General features: G+C 47.5%; 4 protein-coding genes across 6 annotated transcripts in view; 2 read left to right on the top strand and 2 right to left on the bottom strand.

Annotated features, from left to right (window-relative positions):
* Positions 1-90: 90 nt before the first annotated feature.
* Positions 91-781, bottom strand: LOC120959744 (uncharacterized). The gene is made up of 2 exons (XM_040383371.2): positions 575-781; positions 91-520 (listed from the first exon to the last, which is right to left on the bottom strand). The coding sequence occupies exons 1-2, from the start codon at positions 776-778 to the stop codon at positions 200-202; spliced, it is 525 nt and encodes a 174-aa protein (XP_040239305.1). The 5' UTR covers positions 779-781; the 3' UTR covers positions 91-199.
* Positions 782-1,284: 503 nt separating this feature from the next.
* The window catches only part of LOC120959724 (centrosomal protein of 135 kDa), a 33,765-nt gene continuing 10,338 nt past the window's right edge, over positions 1,285-24,711 (bottom strand). Inside the window, exons 4-14 of one of the 2 annotated variants that reach the window (XM_040383340.2) lie at positions 21,527-22,803; positions 21,250-21,460; positions 21,060-21,175; positions 5,412-5,537; positions 4,675-4,828; positions 4,251-4,357; positions 2,824-3,483; positions 2,536-2,717; positions 2,241-2,455; positions 1,545-2,004; positions 1,285-1,463 (exon numbers count right to left, since the gene is read on the bottom strand). In XM_040383340.2, the coding sequence (XP_040239274.2) occupies positions 1,300-1,463; positions 1,545-2,004; positions 2,241-2,455; positions 2,536-2,717; positions 2,824-3,483; positions 4,251-4,357; positions 4,675-4,828; positions 5,412-5,537; positions 21,060-21,175; positions 21,250-21,460; positions 21,527-22,803 (3,672 nt within the window). In that variant the 3' untranslated portion in view covers positions 1,285-1,299. The remainder of the gene's footprint in view (positions 1,464-1,544; positions 2,005-2,240; positions 2,456-2,535; positions 2,718-2,823; positions 3,484-4,250; positions 4,358-4,674; positions 4,829-5,411; positions 5,538-21,059; positions 21,176-21,249; positions 21,461-21,526; positions 22,804-24,711) is intronic. The other variant, XM_049610168.1, reaches the window with a different exon arrangement.
* Positions 6,182-21,040, top strand: LOC120959726 (uncharacterized). Of its 2 annotated transcripts, XM_040383344.2 has the most exons (5): positions 6,183-7,781; positions 18,444-18,839; positions 18,920-19,079; positions 19,167-19,987; positions 20,222-21,040. In XM_040383344.2, exons 2-5 carry the CDS (start codon positions 18,451-18,453, stop codon positions 20,271-20,273), a joined length of 1,422 nt encoding a protein of 473 aa, XP_040239278.2. In that variant the 5' UTR covers positions 6,183-7,781; positions 18,444-18,450; the 3' UTR covers positions 20,274-21,040. The 2 variants fall into 2 exon arrangements, with proteins under 2 accessions (XP_040239277.2, XP_040239278.2); XM_040383343.2 differs by having other exon boundaries at positions 6,182-7,781; positions 19,167-21,040.
* On the top strand, positions 23,139-24,596 carry LOC120959729 (luciferin sulfotransferase-like). Its single transcript, XM_040383348.2, has 5 exons — positions 23,139-23,546; positions 23,610-23,958; positions 24,024-24,129; positions 24,209-24,290; positions 24,379-24,596. Exons 1-5 carry the CDS (start codon positions 23,200-23,202, stop codon positions 24,497-24,499), a joined length of 1,005 nt encoding a protein of 334 aa, XP_040239282.2. The 5' UTR covers positions 23,139-23,199; the 3' UTR covers positions 24,500-24,596.

The raw sequence follows: 24,711 nt of genomic DNA, 5'->3' as shown, positions 1-24,711 counted from the left end.
GTAAAATGTTTTAAAAAGTGAAAAATAATTTGGACCATACCATTTCGGACAATATAACTAATTTCAGCGTTTTTTTACCTCCCAAAACATGGCTTTATACACCGCACAGAGGAAACATGATAGCATTTACACTAAATGCGAATTAATAGTCTTACCGTTAGCGTGAAATTGCTGCTTAAACAGCAGCATCCGGGCAAATTTACGTTGCCGTCACAAACCAGCGATTCATTTTGATCTCCTTGCCGCGATGATACACGCCGACCTCGATCAGAAACTCGCCCGACGGTACCACGCTCATCATCAGATGGCGATCGTCGATTTCAAAGTTCCGCACCTCGTAGTGCCCAGTCTTGATAGGGCACCGGGTCGTCAGGTTCGAGTGTTTCACCAGCTCCGAAGCAATGTATCGGTCGAGCAGATTGCGCGACCGGCGCAGCTCCTTGCCGCAAAGCTGCTGCTTGCCCGTGTACATCATCTGATGATATTTACCGGCTACCCGTTTGCACAAACGCACATCGTACTGTAAGTAGTATATACGTTATACTAAGAATTCACTCTGTGAGCTCCAACTTACCTCAACATTCTTGTCGAGCTCCTGCTTAAGATCCAAATCAAAATCGATCGAAGTAGTTTGGTCCAGCCGACGGACGCGCAAATCCACATCCAGATACTTTGGATCCCACTCGTCCGTGTAGTTGGTAATGCGCACCGACGCCTCTAGCTGGTGGACATACGCGATGCCCGCAACGATTGCCACAATCCACACAGTGCGACACATAGTGATTACGTGATTTTGTGCCTAAAATTTCCAACATACTTCCGTATATATATCCAACATCTGTCTGTTCCGTTTGTTCTTAATGAGAAGCTTGTTATGCTTCATAATGGTAGTACATTACACATCCAGGCAAGGTTCATTTAGCAGAAGCCATCATTATCATTTTAACACGCTTACTAAAGCAAAAGAAGCATAGCCTAATTCAATTTCATCACAATGGACATTTCATGCCCGAGCGCACTTGCACATCAATTAGAAACGTCTCATCAAACACAACATACATCACCATTTGAAACAAAACGATAGCGAAATAAATATCCCAAACGAGTAAACGATTCAATTCGCGTTTGAACTAACTGGCAATATCGTTCATTAATCAGATGCAACAACAAAATATCACCAAATAGGATTGGTAAATACATACAAAAAAGCTCAAATTTAGCCTAACCGAAAGACAGTTCATGAAGAGACAATAAACAATAAAAAATATAAATATCATTTTCCCAATGATCGCCCACCCTTTATGGCGGTTTGCTGCTCGGCACTGGCATCTTCACATGAAACCGCAGATGATAGTTGTGCGTAGTGGTTCGTTCCGACCGTTCCACACTAACGTCGTTTGTAGACGGCATCACCGGTACAAGCACACCATCGCCAGCAACGGACTTACCCCCGGTCGAAGATCCTGAAATCAAACAAACATACATTTTTGTTAAAAACATCCAAATTTTAATCACCTCCAACGAGAAGTGGGCCGCCTAATTACCTTCGCCTGCCGACTGTTGGAGCAATATTTTCGCCCACGTGTCCACCACCCGCGTCGTTTCTGCACCCGGCGACGCCGTTGCGGTTACGGTCGTGTTACAATCGATGGTAACGGGCTGCTGCTGCTGCTGCTGCCCGGTTGCAGCAACTGCACCAGCGGAAGGTTCATCAATAATCATTACCCTGCCAGCCGCCAGCACGCTACTGTGTTGCTGCGACTGCACCGCTTCATCGCAGGCCGTCCCGGGAAGACGAACGAATGGGCTTTGGGGTGGGTTCGTTTCACTGCTCCGTTGTTCGGGCTGCTGGACGGCCGGTCGGGGGGAGTGCTTTAGCACCAACCGTTCACCGGCATCCGTTTTATAGATGACTACCGTTGACCCTGTCCCATCCATTTGGCTCTTAACGATGCCGGATGCACCTGCCACACCGGCCACCGCACCCGTGTCCTGCGCGTTCGGCTGGAAAAGTCGGGAAAAGTCGGAAATAATATTATATACCATACGTCGATAGTAATTAATGGAAAACGATTAGCAGCAGCAAATGGGTCACATTTCTCTTCTTGTCCGTTCTGCAATCGGCCTTTTTTGTGCTGAACTGAAGCAACGAAAGCCTTACCAGTGGGTAAAGGATTCTGTTTTTTTTAAACAAACTCAGCAATTTAACAAGAGCGTCTCTTTAGAGCCGTACCCCTTACCTGATCGATTATGTCGTACGACAACGAGGTAAAGGCATCGGATGCAGCAGAAAATCCATCTAGTGAGATGGACGTGTTTGAGCAACCATCGTCACTGTAACCTTGACTTTGGTCAGTGTCGGTCGGCTTAGGGCCACCGGGTTTAGCCCGTGCTTTAGATGCGGAACGTTCGTAATTCGTTATTTTCCACCCGCTAGGTGCAACCATTTTCGGCTCTAGAAGTAAAGCAGTGATCCACCACAGTGAATATCCCAAGGACCAAGGACCCCCGGAGGCGTTGAATGCAGCAATTTACCAGACTTCTGGGTGGCTCTAGTGCGAACACTCGAATCACGTTTCTGTTTCCTTCCTGCCGGCAGCGTTTGGGTTGCCATCGTTTGCACGTTCTGTTTTTCTTTCCCAATTTCCACACCAACCAACGCCTCTTTCGAACGCTTCGCTCTAGCTTTATTCGCCACGTCTAGGTATCGTCTAATTCTAGCCCGTTTGTTCCGCGTTTCGGTTTTGAATATAAAAGGGCATAAAAAAGCTTACACACTAAAGTTGTCCCCAACAGCGGCCACGCCATTACATCGTTGAATACCTGTTGCAGTCGTCATCGTCCCCATCGTCGCCTTCATCCTCGTGGTGGATATCTTCGCGCTCCGTTCGCGACTCACCCGCACGCGATCGCATCAGCGCAAACCGTTCGTCCGTTAGCTGCCGCCTCAGCTCCTGCAGCTGCACACCGTACTCGCTGGCCAACGCTTCACTGCGCCGTGCCTTGTCCTGCTCGTCGGCCATCCTGCTGCGCAGCGCGTCCACCTCCGTCCGCAGCTTTTCCGTCTCCTGCTGCTGCTGGGCCAGTGCCAGTCGGTGCTGCTCCAGGTCGGCCCTGCTGGCGGTCAGCAGCTCCTGCAGCCCGTCCACGGCGGCCCGGTCGCCGGTGCGCGTTAGCGTTAGTTCCCGCTGCAGCGTACCCTTTTCGCGCGCCAACTGTTCGCGTATGTTGGAGTGCTCCTCCAGCTCGGCCTGCAGCTTGTCCTTCTGCAGATCGAGCTTGCCGCACAGCTCCTTGGTAGCTTCCAGATCGAGGGCGAGCGCTTTGTTCTCCTCTCGCAGTGCTTCCAGCTCCGACTCGGCCGCCGCCAGGCTGGCGGACAGCTCGTTTATCTGATGCTCGCACTCGCGTATGTTTTGCTCCCGCTCGTTCGTCAGCTCCTCCAGCGTGGCAATGCGCTCTTCCGCTTCCTGCAGCAGTTTCCTTTTAGGAATGTTTAATACAATATATATAAAAAAAGGATGCACTCTAAATGGCACTGGGGAGGGCAATCCCCAAACAAAGATCCCCCAATCATACTACTGTGTACTTTGCAGCGGGGCGGTAAGCTAGTGGTAGGAAGGGCAAAAATCTAATTATCTTCGATACATGCGTCTATACCTACGGCACACAAACCAACAACACACCATTCCCGGGTTTTTGGTTAGGTCAGCCAGTCCACAACACCGTTCGAGCGAGGCAGCCAAAATAATGAAGGTTCAAAGTTAATTCAAAGTTATTTTCCAATTTACGATACTCTCATGAATCGGTTTGCGGGATGCTGCTTTCGACTTCCGGCTAGATGCTGGCCTCTATCCTAGATTTATTTTTCTATTTTCCATACCCGAAAACTATACCGCAAACGATTTGATTTTTCCCCCCCCCAAAAGACTACGACAAATAACGTTTACTTGTGGTTGAAGGATAAAGTACATTCTAACACCCCTATCACTCTACAACTTAATGAGAACTGTGTCCTGGGAGGCAAACAGAACATCACAACACTACGTAGATAGTTTACTGAAATGTGTATCTATAAATCTATGTTCAACCAGTTTATACAATCTATTGGACAATAATTCTCACAGCAAACATTACTTCAATGAAATCCCTTACGAAAAATGCTTCAAATTATTTCGCACGTTAAAGTAAAGTAAAATCTACTTCTTGCTAACTGATTATGATTATTGCTTCGCTACCTTAGTGCTTACCTCGCTTCACTCGTTTCTGCTTCCAGTGTGTGATTACTCGTCTCAAGCACATTGACGCCTTCGGAAAGTGATTTGAACCGCTCAAGCATACTTTCTCGTTCACGTTCCTGTAGCGAAATAAAGATGTAAATTATAAAGCATTCACCACACAAAAGAAACATTTTTCACAAAGACTTAGAGGACCAAAAAGAAAATGCATCTCTCCGACTGTCTCAAACAAATTGCCTAGGATTGCTAATTAGGTTCATTGCACCTGCCGTTTCAAAAAGTTTACCAAATGTTTTGTGCTTCGTTTCGTTTTGCGTTGCTCTTTAATCGTTTGTTGTTTTCCACTTTTCGAAGAACCAAAGAACCGATGGGCTCCCGTTTATCCTTCGCCACTGGCCACTGGTCCCTCCCTGTGGGAATGATAGAATTTAATTACCTTCTCGAGCAGGAGCTCCTCGGCCCGCTGCATCTCCTGCACATATTCGCGTAATTGCGTTTTCATCCGTTCGACTTCCTGCTGGGAATCCTTAAGTTGCCGCTTCGTTAGCGTCAGTTCGGCCAGGGCGTCAGTTAACTCGTTCGACAGGCGTCTGAGTTTTTGGGACGGGCGAGGGACACGAGCACACGGGTGCGCCGACACCGATAGAATATGAAATCAAAGGAAGGAGAAAATGGAGTTGGTGTTGAAGCGCGTTAGAGGAATAACGTGCAGCAAAAATGTCGCTCGGCAAAGGCAAAGACCTGGCGAATGTATCAACACCCCTTTATGCCTTTTCGACATTGAAGACACAGTGAGTATGGCGTGATTGGGATGGGTCGAGGCCTGGGAAAGACCAAAAGCCTCGTGCAATATGAAATCATATTGTGGTCTGCAGTTTTGGTCGGCAAAAAGAGATCAAATTAAATGGAGCTTCATTTGATTAGGTATCAGTCCCGGCGTCGGACACAGCTGATAACCCGTGCGTGGTAAATTGTGTCACTTTAATTTGTATTTAGTGGAATATGGTGCATAAAAAATGAATATATAATTGATTTCTTATATCTTGAAAGAGGAAAACATGCACTAAATCGTTTTGCAAAGGTACAAATTATAATTTTAAATTCATATTTTTGTTTTTTAATTTTTTATATGAACTGTTCCTGAAAGTAGTCCACGTTAGCGAAGATACTCACCCATTCTCTGTCGAAGCGTTGTCGTTTTTGCGCTTCAGTGTCGCCATCTGTTGCTTAAGCGTGTCTGTCTCGGTCGAAACGCTTCGCAGCGTGCTCTCTTTGTGGATGTTGTCCGTGCTAACGTTGCTGCGAATGGACAAACAAACAAAGATGCGAAGGGTTAATTTTCGAATGAATTGAACAGTTTGCTGAATAACGATTAAACATTGAAATAACAGAGAAATGCTATTTGAAGCAGAGAGCACACTATAAAATTAAAGAAAATGACAAAGTGATGCTGTCCTTGAATATTATAAAAAATAACTCGAAAGATAAATGTGAAAAAAGATACTGAAAAAAGAGATTAAAAGATTTCACCATCAAAACTGTAAAGTAAAGAAGAATAAGTTCAACCATTTAATGCACTTTACACCAAAAGATCTCTGTTAGAAAACTACTTCTACACACATTTTATGGCTCTTGCAGATCTCACCCCAAACGCAACAAACTCACGCGACATAACAAACGGCCCAAGAGAGGACCGCCAAAAATGGACAGGGGAAATCGATTAATTTCGCAATCGCCGATTATCGCGCGCTTTGGCGGCATCGGAAGTAACGTTAAATCATCTCTCCCTTGTGAAATGTTCTTCCTGCAAAACCTAATCCAACGACAAGCGAAGCGTAAATACGGTTACATCACAGAAAGCACGCATTAGAGTTTTAGGCGAAAATTTGAAGCTCTCCGAAGGGTTACCACCACATGTAATGAATGGAAATACAAATGTGGATGAGATACAGAGCAGATATGCCGATCTTCTAACCCTGTCTATAATCTTTTATCCCGTTTGATACAACAATTCTATTGGATCGTTCTCAAGCGTGCTTCAAAGGCGATTGATCGTAACTGTAAAATCAGTTTTCGATCGTATCTCCAATCAAGAAAACAAACGTACAAAATTCCTTTTAACTTTTACTCTCAGCGTCGTGTCTGCTACACTCGTAGTAGCATCTGCGGCTGACTCTTATGCTTCGTTCTGCTTGTCTTTCTTCCGAGTCTGTCTGCTCGTCTAGACAGCTTCTTCGGCACGAGAATTTCCTTCATCTTTCCCGTACGACTGTACGTCATATTTTTGCTCATCTTTCCTCAACCTTTTTTATTCCCATACATCCATCAATCCTTTATGTCCGATCTTTATACTCTCTCTCCTTCTCCTTCCGCCCTTGAAACATACGCGGTTTTACAAACATAAATTCATTTTCTCATTCTCGCCCTCTCTCTCTCTCATCGGCAGGTTCGCTTTGATACCGTCTTTCACAATAGATGCTACCAACGAGACGACGAAGAAGCGGGCACAACTCCCGACGAGTGTGCTTCGACGATGACGTTTTACCACCACCGAAGAAACACCAACCGCCCGACGAGAAGCGGACCGATCGTACGCTGCGCTCTGCCACGGATCTCGCAGTCTCGCTTGTGCCTTGCGTCCGTTGCGATCGTGCACGTTTTTGGGGTGTCGGTTGGTTTTGGTGCCAAAGTGGTAACCAGCAACGGATACATTGCGTGATTGTGGCTCGTCCAACCGTTGTGATCGTTTGTTGGATTATTTGCAGAATCTTTAAACAGTTTTATACGTCACCATTTGATCCTCGATTATGAGCGAAGGATTTTATTTCTTCCTCTGCGCCGCTGTAACAAAGAGAAAAGTTCTATCCAAACACGCCTAACGACGGCTGAAGATCATGAAGTTATCCTTAAACAGGTTTTCAACAGCCTAACAGAGCGTACCCGCTGCCGCCGCCGCATCGTAGTGTGGTGATGATCCCTTTCAACCTCACACCCCACAAGGAATCAGCTTGGTCTTATAGCCCTGCATTCTGACCATCCAGTGTCTCCGTGTGCCTAGGGCAGTGTACGTGCCTTTAGGTGTATGGTTCTGTGCATCGACCGACTACCTGTTGTGTGTGTGTGCGTGCGCCCAACTGTCAACGGAACACGGGGTGTAAGGGTACAGCGTAAATCTGGCAAATGGTTAAGATTCCGTTTCATTCAACTTCTTATGCGTGTGTGCTGTGCAAAGTGTGATCGAGCAGCGATTGAAACGTCACGGTCAATACGTTCACCGTGCGCAAGAAACCCGTACACACCCGTGGTCAACTGATCAAAGAAGCGATCGTTTCTTGTACCGCTAATTGGGCAAAGTGCAACCAAAGCATGTGATAGTAGGTGCTTTAGTGTAACAAGTTTTCCACCTTGTTTAATGTTCATCTAAAAAAGTATATAATATATATCACCAACCGGAGAGCATTTGCGGTGTCAAACGGAAGCAACAAACGTAGGCGCAGGATTGTCGGTGCTTCTTTTGCATGTTTCATGTGCTATAATAAATACGTAAGTACAGCTGGTTGGTTTTATTCTCTTACAGCCTTTTTTTAAGCATCGCTTGTTCCCCATCTTCTGTCGAAGGTTCGTCGCTTAATCTTTCGTAGTCCAAGTCTTTTGATTAATTATGGCGATTGATCATCTCGTTTTTTTGTGGCACATGACTCACACACATAGCAAACGGGCTTCAAATGAAGCATTTCATTACCATCCATTAAGCTGACACACACACGCCCGTGGGGGACTGGTGTCGTCGGAAACCCATTCTAACACACCTCCGGAAACGTGCCACAGACAGTGCGCGCTTGTGCAAACAAAGCAAACGGTTCAAAGACCTAAGCGAAGCAAGTGTCGACGACATGACAAGACGTCGACAGGGCTGGGATTGTAAATAAACTCCTTTTTACGCCAACGTCCCAACGAGCACCATGTCGCGCAAAGGTAAAACACCGTTCGGCTAGAACGATGCGGCTCGCCGATCTCGCGCACTTGGCACATGGAACTGTCCCCCCCTCGCCAATGTAGAGAGGCAAAACAGTCACTGGAAAGTCCAAGTAAAGTCCGATGGCTAGAATTGATTAGCATTAATTATCACCTTGGTATACTTGCATCCACTTGGTTGAGTATTGGAGTTCTTTCTTTCTCTATTTCTGTTAGAGCAAACAAATTGCAAGCCTTTAAGTGACAAATTGTTTGCCATTAAAAAGCTCTTTAACGATCAGAACACAAACTCCCCTATCGCTCACAGCGATATACAATCACTTTCAATCTGTTTAGAAATCGAGCTGCCATTTCAACAGCACCAGACGAAACGTTGAAAATAAAAGGATTGCTGCTGACTTGCTCACTTTTCACACTTCACTTTCCAAATCGAACGCGATTGCAAAAATCGAGAACCACTCCAAAACAAAAAAACGGCAAAACATGCAAGCACACTCGACATAATTACTTTCATCTGTGGCAAGATTCGCCCGGTTTCGTGTGTCAGAGAAACGATTAGCCGCCATAGCAGTTGCACATAAACGCGAGGTTCTGCTCGAGCTGCACACGTGCAATGGCGAGGAAAACGAAACGCTCGACACGTGCTTGCCAAATGTAAGGCTTTCCCCCACATAATGTGCGCCTCATCAGACACGTATCGTTTAAGAAACTGATGCTGGTGGTGCCGCAACACGAGCGAAGAAGAAAATTATTGACGATCCTCCTCTACCTCTTGGGAAAGCTTTAATGCAGCAGCTTGCCGAGAGACACGCCCGTAGTGGTGGTGATGGTGAAGTATGTTCAGGCGGGAGGAGAGGCTTGTATGCTCAAACATGTCCGTTGCCGCAATGCATCTTCGTGCAATGCAACATTTGTTGTTAATGAGAGCTAGTTGCACAGCGGGCTGAACAAAACAAACAAACAAATTTGTAACCCTCTCTCTTCTGCAACCTTCCCCCTTGCTCGCTTGCTAGGTACCGTTTTACCCAAACACAAACAAGGTTCGATTGAAGAAACTGTCCATAATGAAGACTCCGCCATCATCATGCGGTGTAAAACGAATTTTTAATTTCTATTTCACTTAGCGTCAGGCAAACAGAAACCGCCATTGCTAATGCTACCGTTTCGTTTCATTTCATTTTCCTTTCGATGCGGCGCTAAACTAGTAGCTGCACCGACAGCACGACCGATTCGTTAATGAACAAGGCCGTATTATTTCGAAGCATTAATTGAAAAAGCCGCGCAACTATGTGCGGTACATTTGAACAACAACAAACATTATGCTACAATGCACAGTGGCACAGTTTGTGCGCATTCAAAATCAAATCATTCCAACAACATGGCAGCAATTATGGTGTTCGTTTTTTTGTGGATTTGTTTGCCACTTTAAATAGCTTTTGGATGATTTGAGAAGCAATCTGAGACGTGTTTTATATTGGTATTAACAAATTTATTGCTCATTTACTCACAACACAACAACCTCGTTTTACCTTGAACGGAAATCCTTGCGGATAACACACTTTCTCGATGATTTCATCACACCGTTCGCAGTGATGTTGTAATAGTTCATGCTTCTTCCTTGAACTGTCGCCCGTGCGATCCTTCAGTACAATCGCCCCTAGCCTTCAGTTCTTAGTCAGACACGAAACATTAACAAACAAAAACCCACAAATGCAACCTTCACCAATCGCGTGCATGATTTACCGTACCCTGACATGGGTTGTAATTTAAAATTTCTCCCACCTAATATCCCTGCCCGATACAAGAGCCAAGGAAATAAAACGTACAAACTTGACAATCAAAATAAACACCCTCACTATTAAGCCTTGGCACCATCACAACGACACATCACGCCGTCTGCCCCGTATTGCGCAAACTAGTCTGTCAACGGGGAATGACCGTGTTGGCGGCACGCCGGTGCCCTTGTTTAGCCGGCTGTGGAAGCACACGTTTTTTGTCACCATAAGCCGCCAGCAACATCTAACATCTGTTTGACAATGAGAGACACTAAACATACATTACACTACACGGTGAGCAAAAGGTATCACACGCGTGATGCGCTAGTGTATGAGTTGTGAAGGTATTGTTTGTATTTCTTCTGTAACATTCATCCAACGCTACCAGCATACGTAACGCGCAGCACCGCATACATTGATAGCCTTGACTATCAAACCACCTGCTGTAATTTGCAGGGCATGCATGCATAATTTCCGCACGCACAAGTGAAAGATTCATTGTCATTGCCCCGCACAGAAACGTGTGGAGATAGAAAGGTCACTAAAGCGTTATAATTGACACAAGCGCAACGGACGATACAGTACGATATGGAAAGTCTCACTGTCGATAGCATCAATTCGGTGCAGAGGGTAAGTTCGTGGTCTCATACGCTGTCGGTCCTTAGTTCAAGTCTCACATGCGGACACATAGACACATAGTAGCAGCAAAAATCGTACCTAACATTATTTAATGCGATTTCCCATCTTTTCAAATGGATTTGTTCTCTCCTTTAGTCTTGACACTCACCCTTATCACAGTCATCTTACTCACAACCAATTTCAGACCCTTTTTTGCTTACATTTTGCCTGCACACTCACAGACAGTATCATCTCCGCTAATAATTATTGCGATCGATAGAAATTACATTAAACATTCCCATCCCTCCGTTCCCCCATCGTCAAAACCCATCTTCCATCGCAATTACCAAACGGATGTGAAGGCTTTTCTTTCCTTTTTTTTACTGCCCCCACAACATGCATTTGAGCAATTTCCGATCACTTCGAACACTCTGCAGCTTTGGCGGACAGACACTTTTTCTCTCTAGCCGTTCTCCCCTTCCCCTTTTACACTTTTCTTTGACTGATTTCGTAACCGCCATCCATGACCATGGTCAGGAGGCTTTATGCAGCCCGGCAACCCCAAAGCAACCAAAATCATTTTCGGAACGAAATTCGATTCGGAACCACGCTGCTGGTGTTGCATTTGCCAACCTCTACCTCATTTTTTGTTTCCATTGTACCGGTAGAAAAGGCCTCATAATAATTGGCAACCAAGAGGGAACACGGGAGAACCGCACAGACCGCACCGATACTACAAACGATCTTCGGCAAAAAAAACTCTTCTTCTTTTACTTCTCAAGATGCAATCATCAATCGTGATTTTTATGCAATGCAACACACGAACAATGATGCAAAATGAAGAGCGGTAAACGGAAGAAAGCAATAACACCAAAATGGTAACAATATTCAATAAGCTGAAGCTCTGATTCGATGTCAGCATTGAAGGCACGCGAGAGGGAGAGTGAAGATAGTTTGCGAATCGAATCGCCCGAAGAAAAACCAAAGCGAAGCATCAAGCGACGAACCTTTTTTTGTGTGTGTGTATGTCAATTCTTTGCAACAAATCCCCGACCGTTCCCAATCGGAGACACGTCTTCAATCATCTTCCAATGCAACTGTGAAGCATGAAAACGAGATGACGACGATCGAGTCGTCTGAATTCGTTTTCAACGAGAACCGGTTTACGGTTACATTATTTAACCGTGGTACCGTGTCTTTCAATCAGAGCTGTCTCTAGCCCGAGTGTACGACAATAGAGCTTCAATCGTACGATTGGAGAACGAATCAAACCAAAGGGCAAAGCCCACACCGAAAAACCGTGATCAAGTGATCGCATTACCATACATCGTGCATCGTGAAATGCTGTAGCATTAAAACGTACCATCACGCCGCGTCATATCCTATCCTATATCCCACTTTCGAGCCGTTGCACTTTCCTCATGGTACGGCGGTATAAAATATGTCAATCGAAGAATCGCTGCCAAAGAATCGCAGCCCATTTCCCGTTCGATTTGACACCTTTTTCTGCATTTGCTGATTAGCATAAAACGTTCGTCGCTTACCGTCGCGCGCATGCAGTCTTTTGTTTGCATACACATTTGACTCGCAGCACAATCGCATTGAAGCGTGCGCACATGTTTCAGATTTGTTGCTATCATCATTGCTTGTATGTTGCTTTCTCCGTCCAAAGAGTTGAGTTGGCGGCACTCCTTCGCTAGCCGCCTCGTTTACAATTTTCTCCAATGAATGCATGTGTATGTGTGTGGCTGTGTGTGCCTTTACGATTATGTAATTGCACCAGACCGGCGGCATCAGGCTCGTGTGTACACACTAGGTCGATTTGGAATATGCAACCGAAACGAAACTTGTTTCATCCCCCCAATGAACCCCAAAGACGGGGAAGCTCTTCTAGGGCGAGAGAGAGAGAGAGAGAGAGTAGGAGAATGCAATCTTTTTCTTTGGAAAAGTGCCATTGCGGGAGTGACATTTTCAATCGCCACAATTGGCCACACGTGCAATCGGTGCGCAGTAGACTTTGGCACCTCACCGCACAACGTTTTTCCATGGCCACGATGCTGAGGAAGCACTATAAACTGTGCTTTGGAAAAAGGCCATTAAGCGACAAAGCAAAACAGCTGCATAAGCTTTCCTAGAGAAGGCTCTCCCACAAGGAACGGGGTGCACGCTGACGTAACCCACGTTCCCTTCCTAGCCCGGTGTAGCACAACGTGTACCATTTCTTTGGCAATTTGAAAGTTCAAACCCTGTCCCACAGATTGCAAATTCCGTCCAGTGAACTACCCCCGTTTTTTTGGTTTATATGTCAGTGCGGCGAGGCGCTTGAAGGCACCGGTTCCTCTCTCGCTCTCCAGGGAAGCTGGCAGGCGCACTACTGTGTACGATACCTGTACGCGTTTGGAGGGTTTTATAGCTTCCTTTCCCCCGCTGCACCGAGGAAACTAGGTGAGCAACAGTGAACAGCTGTGGAAAACAGGTACGATCTACCAGATTAAACCCCCTTCTTCCGCTCGAGCTGGATTATCACACTGTGTATATGTGGTAAATTATTGATTACCCGGAGGCTTAAAGCACAGGGAATTAAATAATCACATACACCCCGCTTCTGTCTGCTTCATTGCACTTTGCACAAACAAATGTAGAAATGAGGGTACGGGAAAAAGAGCACATACGTTTTTACAAAAACGCTACTACTTCCTCGATGTGGCCTATTTTTTCTACACACACACACACACACACACACACACATACAAAACAAACAAGACCACAGTATTCAACTATCCTTCGGGCAGTAGCGAGGAGAAGCGAATTAAAGATTTACTGCCAAACGCGCAGCTTTCGCTCGCACCCCATGGGGCGCGTGTTTTACTGGTTGACCTCACTCCCGTACCTCATTGCCTCGATATCAACGGATATCAGCGGACACACAAAAAATACCATTCCATTTTAATCATAATTTGCCCACTATACAGGCAAAACGGAAACGGAATTGAGCGACTCTCATAGGCACAATTCTTCCTGCAGCTGCATGGGAAAACCAAGACATCAAAGAATCGTACCTTTCCGTGGTGCTCTGACATCATCTAACACCGTCATGGACACGGAACCACCAGCACCGTAGCCTTGTCAGCTGCTGCGTCTCATTTCCCTCTCACTTTCCGCTTCTTTCCGCCCCATTCCGGAGGAGTCCGCGTGTATTGCAAATTCAAGCGAGACACCGCTTAAAACAACTTCCCATCAGTCACACGGACTCTACGGTCATGCCATATCCATTGTGTCTCTCACAGGCACACACCAAGGTCCACCAAACCCATTTTGCGCCCTTTAAAATGTCACAGCGGTTCAGGGAGACAGATGCCAATGCAAAAAAGGAAAGGAAAAGCGACGTTTTTTTTTGCCTTCTCGTCTAGCGAGGCGATCCGTGACGATTATCTCACCCCGAGAGACGATACAAATGTCGTTTGAGACCGTAAATCAAACAAACGCCCTATACAGTGCACACCGCCCTTTTTCCCCGCTGCAGGTGGGTGACACAATCAACCGGAACAAAAGTCAAACCATAAAAAAACGGCCGCCCATTAAAGTGAGAGTTCTAAACGTGACACCGATTGTTGTGTATTGGCACACAATTGGCGATGTGCGAAAAGGAATAGAAGGAACAAACATTTTTGTTTGGAGAAAGTACAGCATTAATTTAACCCCTTAATCGCACCCAAATGTGTGCAGCAACCGATGGAACGGCTATTACATCAACCAAACAAACGATGACTAAACCATTATTGTAATCTGAGCGCAGAAAAGCATAACCGGAAAACCATCATTGACTGACCACCGGATCTAATAATATCTGCGATAGCGAGGCACTCGCCATGCTGGCGCTCCACGCTGGTGTAAATAATTTGCGGTTTTAATAATCACTTGCAGCGGCGTCGTGTCCATGGAGCGCGATATTAACGCGTTTGAAGTCATCAGCAGACTAAGCCGAATGGTTTAGTTATTGATGTGGTTTTGTTCTCGCCCTTCCCCGAAAAGGAACAACATACAACTTCCGGAGGTGACGACGATACTCTGCTTAAAACAAGAAAGAAACATGCGTTTAACATACTGTTTTTATCTTATTTAATCTACAAAACTACATCTAAGAATTGCGAAATGTCTCCTGGCGGAGCTGCTTTCCCACGAGCGACGTTCGCTAATTGTCGGTGTGCGCCCGTGGGGCATTTGTGAAGTGTGGGACACGATCGTCATGCAATAAATCTCATTAAAAACCAGTCGCGAAATCGTTACGTTGGACGTAATTTATAGAATTGTCTAATCTGCATAAGCTGCTTTTTAATTGTTGAGTGCTTGAGCGCCCTCTCTCACTTGGATTCCATGCATTAGACCGGCCCACTTTTTATCATCGTAAAAACCCACAATTGCCTCCAAGGCCGTTCGGAAAGTAAAGATGATTGCTTTTGGAGCAGTTCTACTTCTCCTGCGAGATTAAGAGAGCATTACCATTACGGGTAAAGCAAGATCTGGGTCATTGGAGTTGAAGAATTACGAGCATGTTTTTCCACATCGCTCCCAGTTTTGTGTTGCTTTTTTAAATGCCAACGGCACGTGCCAGCCTACCTTGCTCTGAACGGTAGGATGAGAGAGCAACGAAGAAGAGTCCATTGTTTGTCTGGGAACGTACTAACTAGTTCCCGAAACTCTTTTTTTTTCGGAGCTCCCGGGGTGACGACTTCCAAGCTCATTCACCTTCAGTTGCATCAGGTGTGCGACTAATCAGTGGGAAAACTCGGCTCCCCAGACAGGAGCGCCTTTCTGCACACTTCTATCATCACACGATCTTTCGCCCCCGTGCAGCTTTACTCCGGTCTGGAATGATGATGACAATAATTTCGAAACTAAGAGCCACACCATATAGCCACCGGCAGCAAGCACCGCCGGATTGCGTAACCTTTTTTATCGCCGCCGCACTCTTCAATTGGTGCCAAGATTTGTAGGTCACGCCGGAGGCCTCCCCCTAGACGCGATGGAAAACGATGTACCACCGGTCGCTGCCGATCGATGTCATGTGGGATCGGTTTTGGACAACGATTCGTGTCTTTGACGAGTGCCGTGCGTTCCGATGATGGGGAGGAGGTTTTTAAACGCTAAACCTCACAAGCCTCAGAAATGGTCGTTGATTGTACCCGTACGGGGAGGAGAAGATCGACAAACCGCTAGGTCATAAAAGAAAACATTCAACCTCTGCGCGCGTGTAAAGTGTTGTCTTTCTTCACAGCGTTATAAAATGAACGGACACATCCAACCGTTCGATGGTGATGATGATGATGATCACCATCTTAAACAAGGTACTCGAACAAGAGATCGAACCATGCGATCTTCAAACCGACTGCCCTATCCCACTGGGAGACTGGCCCGATAGGGTATAGCTCGTTAGGATGTTCCCTTTGGGGTTGAAATTATGTAACAGCCGAAAACCAAACCGGTGGTGTACCACCTTCCGGACTCCTCACAGATAGTACATCTTGGAAGCCTCGAACCGGCTTTGATTGTGTGAGTATTGACAGCCTTTGCTAACGCGCAATTGTTCGCAACCGTCTGGGGAGGACGGTAACTACAACTTCCGGGTTACATTTGAACCATTAGGCATGATGAAGATTTTATTTTTCAATTTATCATAGCGCTTTCAGCGCTTGCTCCAAAAGTTGTTTGCCCTTTTAGACATCAAAAAAATCTACCTAAAGGCGTAGGCAAACGCACTGATTTGGCACTGAGAGCTGTTAGATCTGGTCCTAATGCTGTGCGTGTAATGCCCGTTTTACGTCATCGCTCGTTGGAGCAGAGGACTGTAATCAAGTTGTCAGCAGTCGTAGATTTAGCAGTCACTATTAGCGACAAGCGGATCGTGTCAATGCTACCACTACACACACACACACTACCTAAGCAAACGCACCAATAACAATGACAACGATATTAGTGCGTTTGACAGCGGAACAGTGTTTGGGGTGGTAAAGAAACAATCACCACACCCCGTTACAGCCAGCCACCAAAAGTCTAGTGTTTCCATGTGGTTATAACATATCCTGTCGTTACCACCAAAAACGTAACACTGACGTGGAACTGCTCAAGTGTTCCTTTTTTTAGCGTTTTCGTACACGAAACGACACTAAAACGAAAAGAAAAAGATTAAATTGCATTCTGTTCTATATTGCTGTGGTTGGTGGTAAAAGTAATTACGAAAACAATTCACTTACGAGCATTGAGACGCATAATGTGAACCGAGCCGGCAGCATCACATGAAACACCCTCATGATTTATTTATGACACACACACGGTCATCGATCGTCGCGCAGCAAAAACCTGCATGACCGGGTGTGGAGCTGACGGACAGTTTAACGGCTTCCGAACTCATGGCCTTGAAACGGCGCTGTCGCAGTTTACTACCGGTAATAAACGATACGCCTGCGCCACAGCCACTTTCGCCGTTCACTCCATGCGCAGCAGGCTCGTTTAAGCGTTTAAGCATCGGAACACGGAGGCAGACGACGAGATAAAACAAAAATGGAATGAAAAACGCCAAACAAAACCCCACATCTCCCAGCCACTCAAATTGCATAATAACTGGAGCAGATGACAACAGCGTACAAAATGGCAAACAAACTGAGTTAACCCGTTTGGCATGGCATGGGCATGGGGGAGGGTGGTGCGAATTAGCGCAGATAAAAAGCAACAACCGTGCACCGAAATTCGTAAATATTACGCACAGCATTGTGCTGTTTTTGTGGGAGCATGCATCTGGACCAACGGGAAAACCCCTCCTGGGGAGCAGGGCACGATAGTGCAAGATTCGAAATGTAGGCCACCACCAGCCGTACGAAATGGCACGCGGGATTGCTATTGGGCAATGGTCACCGACCCACCAACACATTCACTTTCCTGCGGGACGAATCGTGTACCACAATCGTGTATAAGCAAGCAAAAAAAAAACACAAAAACCGGTATTTAAAAACTACTTCTGTCCAAAATTGAGATCAACAGATGTTTGTTTTGCTGTGCGGCCACCGCCGCGTAGCGCCACCTTATATGGAACTCTCGAGCGCGATCGAGCGGGTGATGGCCAATAACACAGCAAGATATCGGAGGCAGCGCGCGTTAAGACGCATGCTGAGCGTGTTCCAATGGATGGAAATTTATGCATCATCGCCCGGCGGCAATGTGGTACCAATCAGCGATATTAGCTTAAATGAACCTTCCAAAATCACAAATCGATGCTGAAACTGGTGCTGCGCTCCGCGTCAAGCAAGGGGGAAACATCTTATCACTTTACAAATGGCACTTAACAACCAATCCTTTTGCCTGCTGCGAGATAGAGATTGAGGATGGGCATTTGAATCCTCTCTCTGTTTTTGGAGCGAGTTAGGCTTTTACGGCCGGGGGACACTGTCCGTACTCGCTAGTGTAATTTAGATTTTTACAAGCGCATCTGGCGGCGGCTAGTGGAAGCTCTTTTTGATCATCGAAGGAATGGTCGTGCCGGAACTCAAAATAAAATATAATTTTTATCATTTTTCGATGCTAAAATGGCTGAATTACTTGCACAACATATTAACCTATCAATTACAAACATGTTACAGTTCAGTTTAAGTAAAAAAACATGGAAAAATAACGTATTTTCTGAAGCGGCTTTAAATTGTTTAGCAAAGTGCTTCGGTCAGCCGCCACCAGATGCGCTAGTGAAAACCGAAATTACACTAGCGAGTACGGGCAATGTCCCGCGGCCTTAAGTAATTCTCTGAGTGATAATACCAAATTTTCATTCTTTTTCCCTTTCCCAAACCAGCACTGTGATGAGGCATGCATCCGTATGGATGTGTATCCTGCTGACATTCTACAACCTGCAAGCGACGACGCTAGCCGCCATCGTGCCGCCGCCATGGAGCGACCCGAACAAGAACCCCTGCGCTAGCCAGCCGGGCGGCTGGCAGCTGCTCTACTGGCCGCCGCTCAAGCGCTGCTTCAAGATCTTCCAGCTCGGCTACCCGTGCCCGGACACGATGGAGCTCAGCCCGGTCGGGGCCGGCTCGACCGGGCTCGGTTCCACCGCCGAGTGTCGCTGTCCGCCCGGTACCGCCCAGTCGCCCCTCACCAAAAAGTGCCACAAACTGTTCGAGCGCGGTCCGTGCGACTTTGGCCAGTACTTTGCACCGATCGCCGATTCGGCGGGAAGGAGTGCCATGTAAGCTGGGCAAACTGGTCCACAATTCTGCGTGACCTTATAGCTCTAAATGCTCACATATTCCAATTCGTTTCTTACAGACCGAAACAACGCTGGGGTGTCTGCAAGTCGACGGAAATCTGTGACAGCGGTATGATCTACTGGCCGCAGGACAACAAATGCTACCAGATACACACCAAAGGACCCTGCCCGAAGGGGAAGCTTATCAGTCTAGATAACAACGGAATCGCACGCTGCAAGGTAAGCCCCCATTTCAAGCGTAATTCGAAACAATTCCCTTCACTAAAGTGCATCTTCCTTCTCTTATCAACACAACAACAACAACAGTGCGAAAATGAGGGCGATCTGAGCAACTACTTCCACGAGGATACCGAAACTTGCCATGAGTTTTTCACCAAAGGGCCCTGCCTCGGTACGGGTGAGCTGTTCCTTCCCTCGCGCAAGTGCGCCTGCCACGAGCGGTTGCCCCACTACCACAACGAAACCAACCAGTGCTACGAGCTGGGCACGATAGGGCCGTGCCCGTTCGGGCACACGTTCATCGTCGCGGATAGCAAGCGCCAGTCGGACGGGCCGAGCAGCGGGCTGAAGGCGGAGTGCCGCTGCAAGGACGGGTACGTCCAGTGGAAGGACGGCTACTGCTACAAGCTCTACACGCAGGGGCCGTGCGAGTTCGGTTCGTTCGTAACCGAGCAGAACGTGTGCACGCCCAACCCGTGCGAAAAGGGGCGGCTGTACTTTCCGCAGGAGAAAACGTGCTACCGCATCGGTGCGCAGGGACCGTGCAGCCTGCACCAGGTGGTCATCTTTGACTTTACCTCCCGCCCGTCGCTGGACGGCATCTCGTACAATGGGATGTGCGGCTGCTCGGGCGTCATCTCGAACCTGGACCAATCGTGCACGGACGAGGCGGACCAGATACCGCAGAGTGCCTGCGACAGCACGCCCGACATGGTCGAGGTCAACCGGCAGTGCTTCAAGCTGTACACGCGGGGACCGTGCGGCCCGGGTCAGTGGCTGGAGCCGAAGAAGATACCAACGCGCATCAGGTCGGCGGCGTGCGTCTGCCGGCCGGGCTACACGCCGTACGAGCAGCCGCTGGCCAACGGAGTGATCGGTTGTCAGGCGCCCAGCGTCGGCATTGCCAGGTACTTGAACGAACGGCGCCATCTACACTCCCGCGCACCCGGCAACCTAACACTTCCACTGTCCTAACGAGTCATCCCCTTATACCACATCCTGTCTACTACACCACAACCCATCCCTCCCCCTTGCGTGTACATTTGTGTGTTTCTGTGTGTTTCTAACACCTCATTCTCATTGGCCTTTACTTTCTTCTTTTCACAATCTTGTCATCTCGATTCACCCATTGCTTATGGCAGGTGGTTCATGAGCTTGCTTGGCTTTGGCACATCCGACTCGGACGAGTACTGAACAGCATCACCCACCCACGCCGACCACAAACGACGGGGACAGTAAACGCCTGAGGCTAAACCTTCCATTGCGCAGTGAAGAGCTTCTGCCATTTCCTTCATATCTCATTTTCATAAACGTCTTGTGCATCACACAGCAGCATCAGCCAGCTCAATGCACTCAATCAGTAGAGCTTCCAAAGCACATTTCTAGAACGCACCATTTATCCTCACTGGCTTAAATAACATCAGCTTTACTGTAGGTAACCTTCGCACACACACGCTCACTTTTCCTGCTTCGCTTACGGGCGTGCCCGACGGATTTGATCCAACCAAGTGTGCCATAGGACAACAAACTGGACAAATCCATTTACCAAGAGGGTCGTCTCACTGTAAATCGATTACTCACTATGCCTCACTTTCCTATTTAACTGTGTGCGTGTAAGGATAATTATTGCAGCTGTAAAAAGGTGGAGCTAAGCTGTCTTTTTGTTGCCCAAAATAGATAAAATTCATTTAACTTAAACACATAGCAGCAGTTCGTCAAAGTAGTTAAATAGAGCAGAAAAGATATAAATTGACCAGTTTACGAAACACGAGGCTACCAAGGGCGTTTTCTTCCATACTGTAAATGCAAATACATTCCCAGTTTAACACAAAAGTGCACAAGAAGAGTGAAAACGAAAGCTAAATGTACGTTTCGCAAGTAGACTGAATAGAATGTAAGTCATGTGTGTAGTAGTAGAAAGACTAAATAAATACTTCTAATAAAACCAATAAAACTACCTACTCTACTGTGCCCACTTACTCAAGCTTTTGCTGCATCCGATCGATCGTGGATTTCAGCTCTTTCCGTTTCGCCTTCAGCTCAGCAATTTCCGCTTCGGCGGCGTACAAGTTTTCGGTCTTCTTGTCCAAATCCATCTAAAATAAGGCAGTGTAAGTCAAGATTACGGTATTTTCACAGGCGCCCTTCGGGAGGCTTCTCTCGTACTTACTAAAAGCTTATCCTTTTCCCGCACAAGAGATGCATTCGATGCTCGCAACAAGCTGATCTCGCCCTTTAGCCGACCAACTTCGTTCTGCGCATCCTCTACGGTACTGTCCACCCGCTGTAGCTTGCTCTCTGCCGTTCCAAGCTGCGTTTCGGTGCTTAGCAGACGATGTTGATGCTGCGCAAGGGCACGCTCGGTTTGCTCATGAAGAATCCTTCAAAATTTAATTGAAATTAATGATCATTGCTTCCCTAATAGGTACCTCAATCGGCAATCGTACTTCATCTGTGAGTAGGACAGCTTCAGCTTGCTGTAACTCTCCTCCAGCTCCTTCACCCGGGCCTGCAGCTCGCGAGACTCCTCCTTCAGCAGCTTCACCTTCATCTGGGCGGCAGCCTGTCCCCCCTGGAGGTCACGCTTTTCCGCCTCCAGCGTCACTACCCTGCCACTGTACTCGGCGATGGCATTCTCGTGTTTGGCCACCGCATCCTGCTGGCTGCGGGTGGACAGCTTTAGCTTTTCCCGCAGTGCATCCCGCTCCTGCTCGAGCTGGCGGACCTCACTCTTGGCCGCGTCCCGCTCCCGCTCGATACGGTGTATAGCCGCCTGCACGGAAAGTGACGACTGGCCCGAACCGTGCGAATCGGCCGTTCGCAATCGCCCCCCGCCACCCTGGCTGGCCGTCGATGGCCGGTTTGACTTGCGCAGCGCGTGTAGCTCATTCTTAAGCTCCGCTAGCTCGTGATCCTTTTCGACGCTTTCCCGCTTCAGCTGACTAACGACCGTGCGCTGCCGCTCTGCGTCCGAGCTGTACCGATCGCGCTCTTGCTTGGTGTGGCGCAGCTTCTCCTCCAGCTCGCTACAGCGATACTGTAAGGATTGTAGCTCCACCTGACCTTCGGCACTGCTGCTAACGGGCTGGTGATGCTGTGTTTGTTCCAGGGCGGCGTGTTTTTGCTTCAACCGCGTGTACTTCGTTTTCACCTTTTCAAAGTCCGCCAGCAGCGACTGTTCGCGATCCTTCAGTTCGTTCAGCTGTTTGTACAGCAGACGTTTTTCGTCCGTCGCTTGCTGCAGTGCCGTTTGTAGCATTGCATCCGACGGACAGGGGGAGGAGGATATGGAGCTATCGGAGGGCGGCCGTACCTTGCCCGCACCGGGACCGCACAGCTCCAGGAGCGATTCGAGCTCCCGCACGCGAACCTGCGACTGCTGCAGCTTTACCTGCAGGTCCGAGTTTTTGCGATCATGCTCGAGCATTTTCCGATTCGCCTCCGACTCTAGCTTTATGGCGGCGCTTTCGAACTCGCGCAGCTCCTTCTCCAGCTGCTGGTTCTTCTCGGACAGCCGGCTCAGCTTGCGGGCGGTGCGTTCCTGCGTTTGCTGCGCCTCGGTAAGCGTCTGCTGCAGGGACAGCTTCTCCTGCTGCAGCGTGGCAACGTCATGGCCGAGCTCGTTCACATCGCGGTAGCAACAATCTTTCGCAAGCGCTGCTGCCGGCCGCCCTCCGGCAAACAGTGCACCGAGACGTTGAATTTCCCTGTCGCGGGAATTTACCTGCAACGAAAACAGACACAACAGTAAACACATCTATTATAAAAAAAAATCCAATGACTCAAGGGGAAGAAGGCAGGAATATAAAGCTTGAAGGCGGAACAATAAAACCCACCGGGGGAGGCAACAAAGTTCCAGCCCGGCACAGAGTTTGAAAACATTAATTAAATTCAATGAATCTCGAAACCTGGAACGAGAGAAACCCGGTCTCCAACTGCACTTTTGCATTCTAACACCCCACTATTAGTCTAGCCACGCATTTCCTAGCCTAGCGCCTTATCAGTTGTTTACTACCTGATAAATCGACTTGCAACTTTGGCTAAACATTCGCTATTTATACAACGGCCTTAGCAAGGGCCGGACCTTAGTTGATGCAGCGCCCGTAGTAGGTCCAAGAGGATGGCTACATTCACGTACAAACCACTCACAACCGAGCTAGCGCGAGCGGTCCAGGTACCAACCAACGGTCCCCTGGTAGAAGTGCATCTAAACGACACGTCCAACCTTCCCAAAGGCGATGGAAGCCGAACAGGGGCTGCACCGGCTCACTGCGTGCTGAATGAACACTACAAACTGTTTGCCGAGCGCATCCGGAACCTCACCGTGTACGAGGACGACTTGTGGATCGTAACGGCACCGAAATGTGGCACCACCTGGACCCAGGAAATGATATGGCTGCTCGATAACGCGCTGGACTATCAACGCGCCGTAGAGATCAATCTAATTCATCGATCCATTTTTATCGAGTAAGCTTCGTTCGTGTTGCTTGAGTCCTAACATTTCTGATCGCTTCACTAAATGTCCTCTAGATTCTCTGCTCTAGTGCCCGGGTTCGACCAAAACACGATCGCGCTGGTGGAGCAGATGCAGCGTCCGCGGCACATTAAAAGCCACCTGCCAATGGCACTGCTGCCGCAGCAACTGTGGACCGTTCGGCCGCGGATAGTGTACTGCGCGCGGAATCCGAAAGACATGGTGACCAGTTTCTACCACCATTATCGCCATATGCACGGGTACACCGGGCTCAAGGATACCTTTTTTGAGGCAATACTGCACGATCTCGTTATGTTTCAGCCACAGATACCGCACACGCTAGACTTTTGGGCGTTACGCAACGAGCCGAACGTTCTGTTCCTGCATTTCGAAGAGATGAAGCGGGTAAGATAGGAGTCGTTAGGTCGCTCAATGTTTTGAATAATCATTTACTTTGCACTCAACAACAGAATATGGCTGCGGTGCTGAAGCGAGCATGCGAATTTCTTGGAAAATCATACTCGCAGGAAGAACTACAGCGTCTGGAGCAGCACTTATCGTTTGAGGTCATGAAAAGCAAGTCAAAATCGCTCTTTAAAAAACTAAAGAACAAACCTCATTTCATCATGTACGACCCTCTTTTCCTCCCTTTTAGCTAACGATTCTGCCAATAATTCTATACTGTTGAAGCTGATGAAATCTATTTCGGCAACGGACGACAACAAGGACAGCTTTCAGTGAGTTTTGTTCCAAACGCAACGGTATCTGATTAAAAGTTACATCTGATTAGAATCAAGAAGCAATTTCTCCCCCACTTGTCCCCAGGTTCATGAGAAAAGGAATGGTAGGCTCCCACCGGGAAGAACTGTCCAGCGAATACATCGAAAAGCTGAACGCCTATATTGGACGCCAGTTACGAGGAAGCAGCTTTAAATTCCATGAGTAAAACAAAAACCGATTGTTGCAACAAATATTCTCTGGAAAGAAAGCTCCTTCTACCCACAACACCAATTTGATATAGAGACTTTGGCTCCAACACAAGAGAGCGTTTTGTTTTTTTGTTTATACTTTTTTTGAGAATGGCGAAACAGAAGTTTGGGTTGATTCGCGATGCTTCAAGGTCACCAAAAAAACACACAGAACAGGTTTGTCTCCTCC

This window comes from Anopheles coluzzii, chromosome 3, assembly GCF_943734685.1.
Source record: "Anopheles coluzzii chromosome 3, AcolN3, whole genome shotgun sequence".
NCBI classification, from domain to species: Eukaryota; Metazoa; Arthropoda; class Insecta; order Diptera; family Culicidae; genus Anopheles; species Anopheles coluzzii.
The sequence above is the reverse complement of the archived record's forward strand: the minus strand, read 5'-3'. Positions and strand labels throughout refer to the sequence as shown.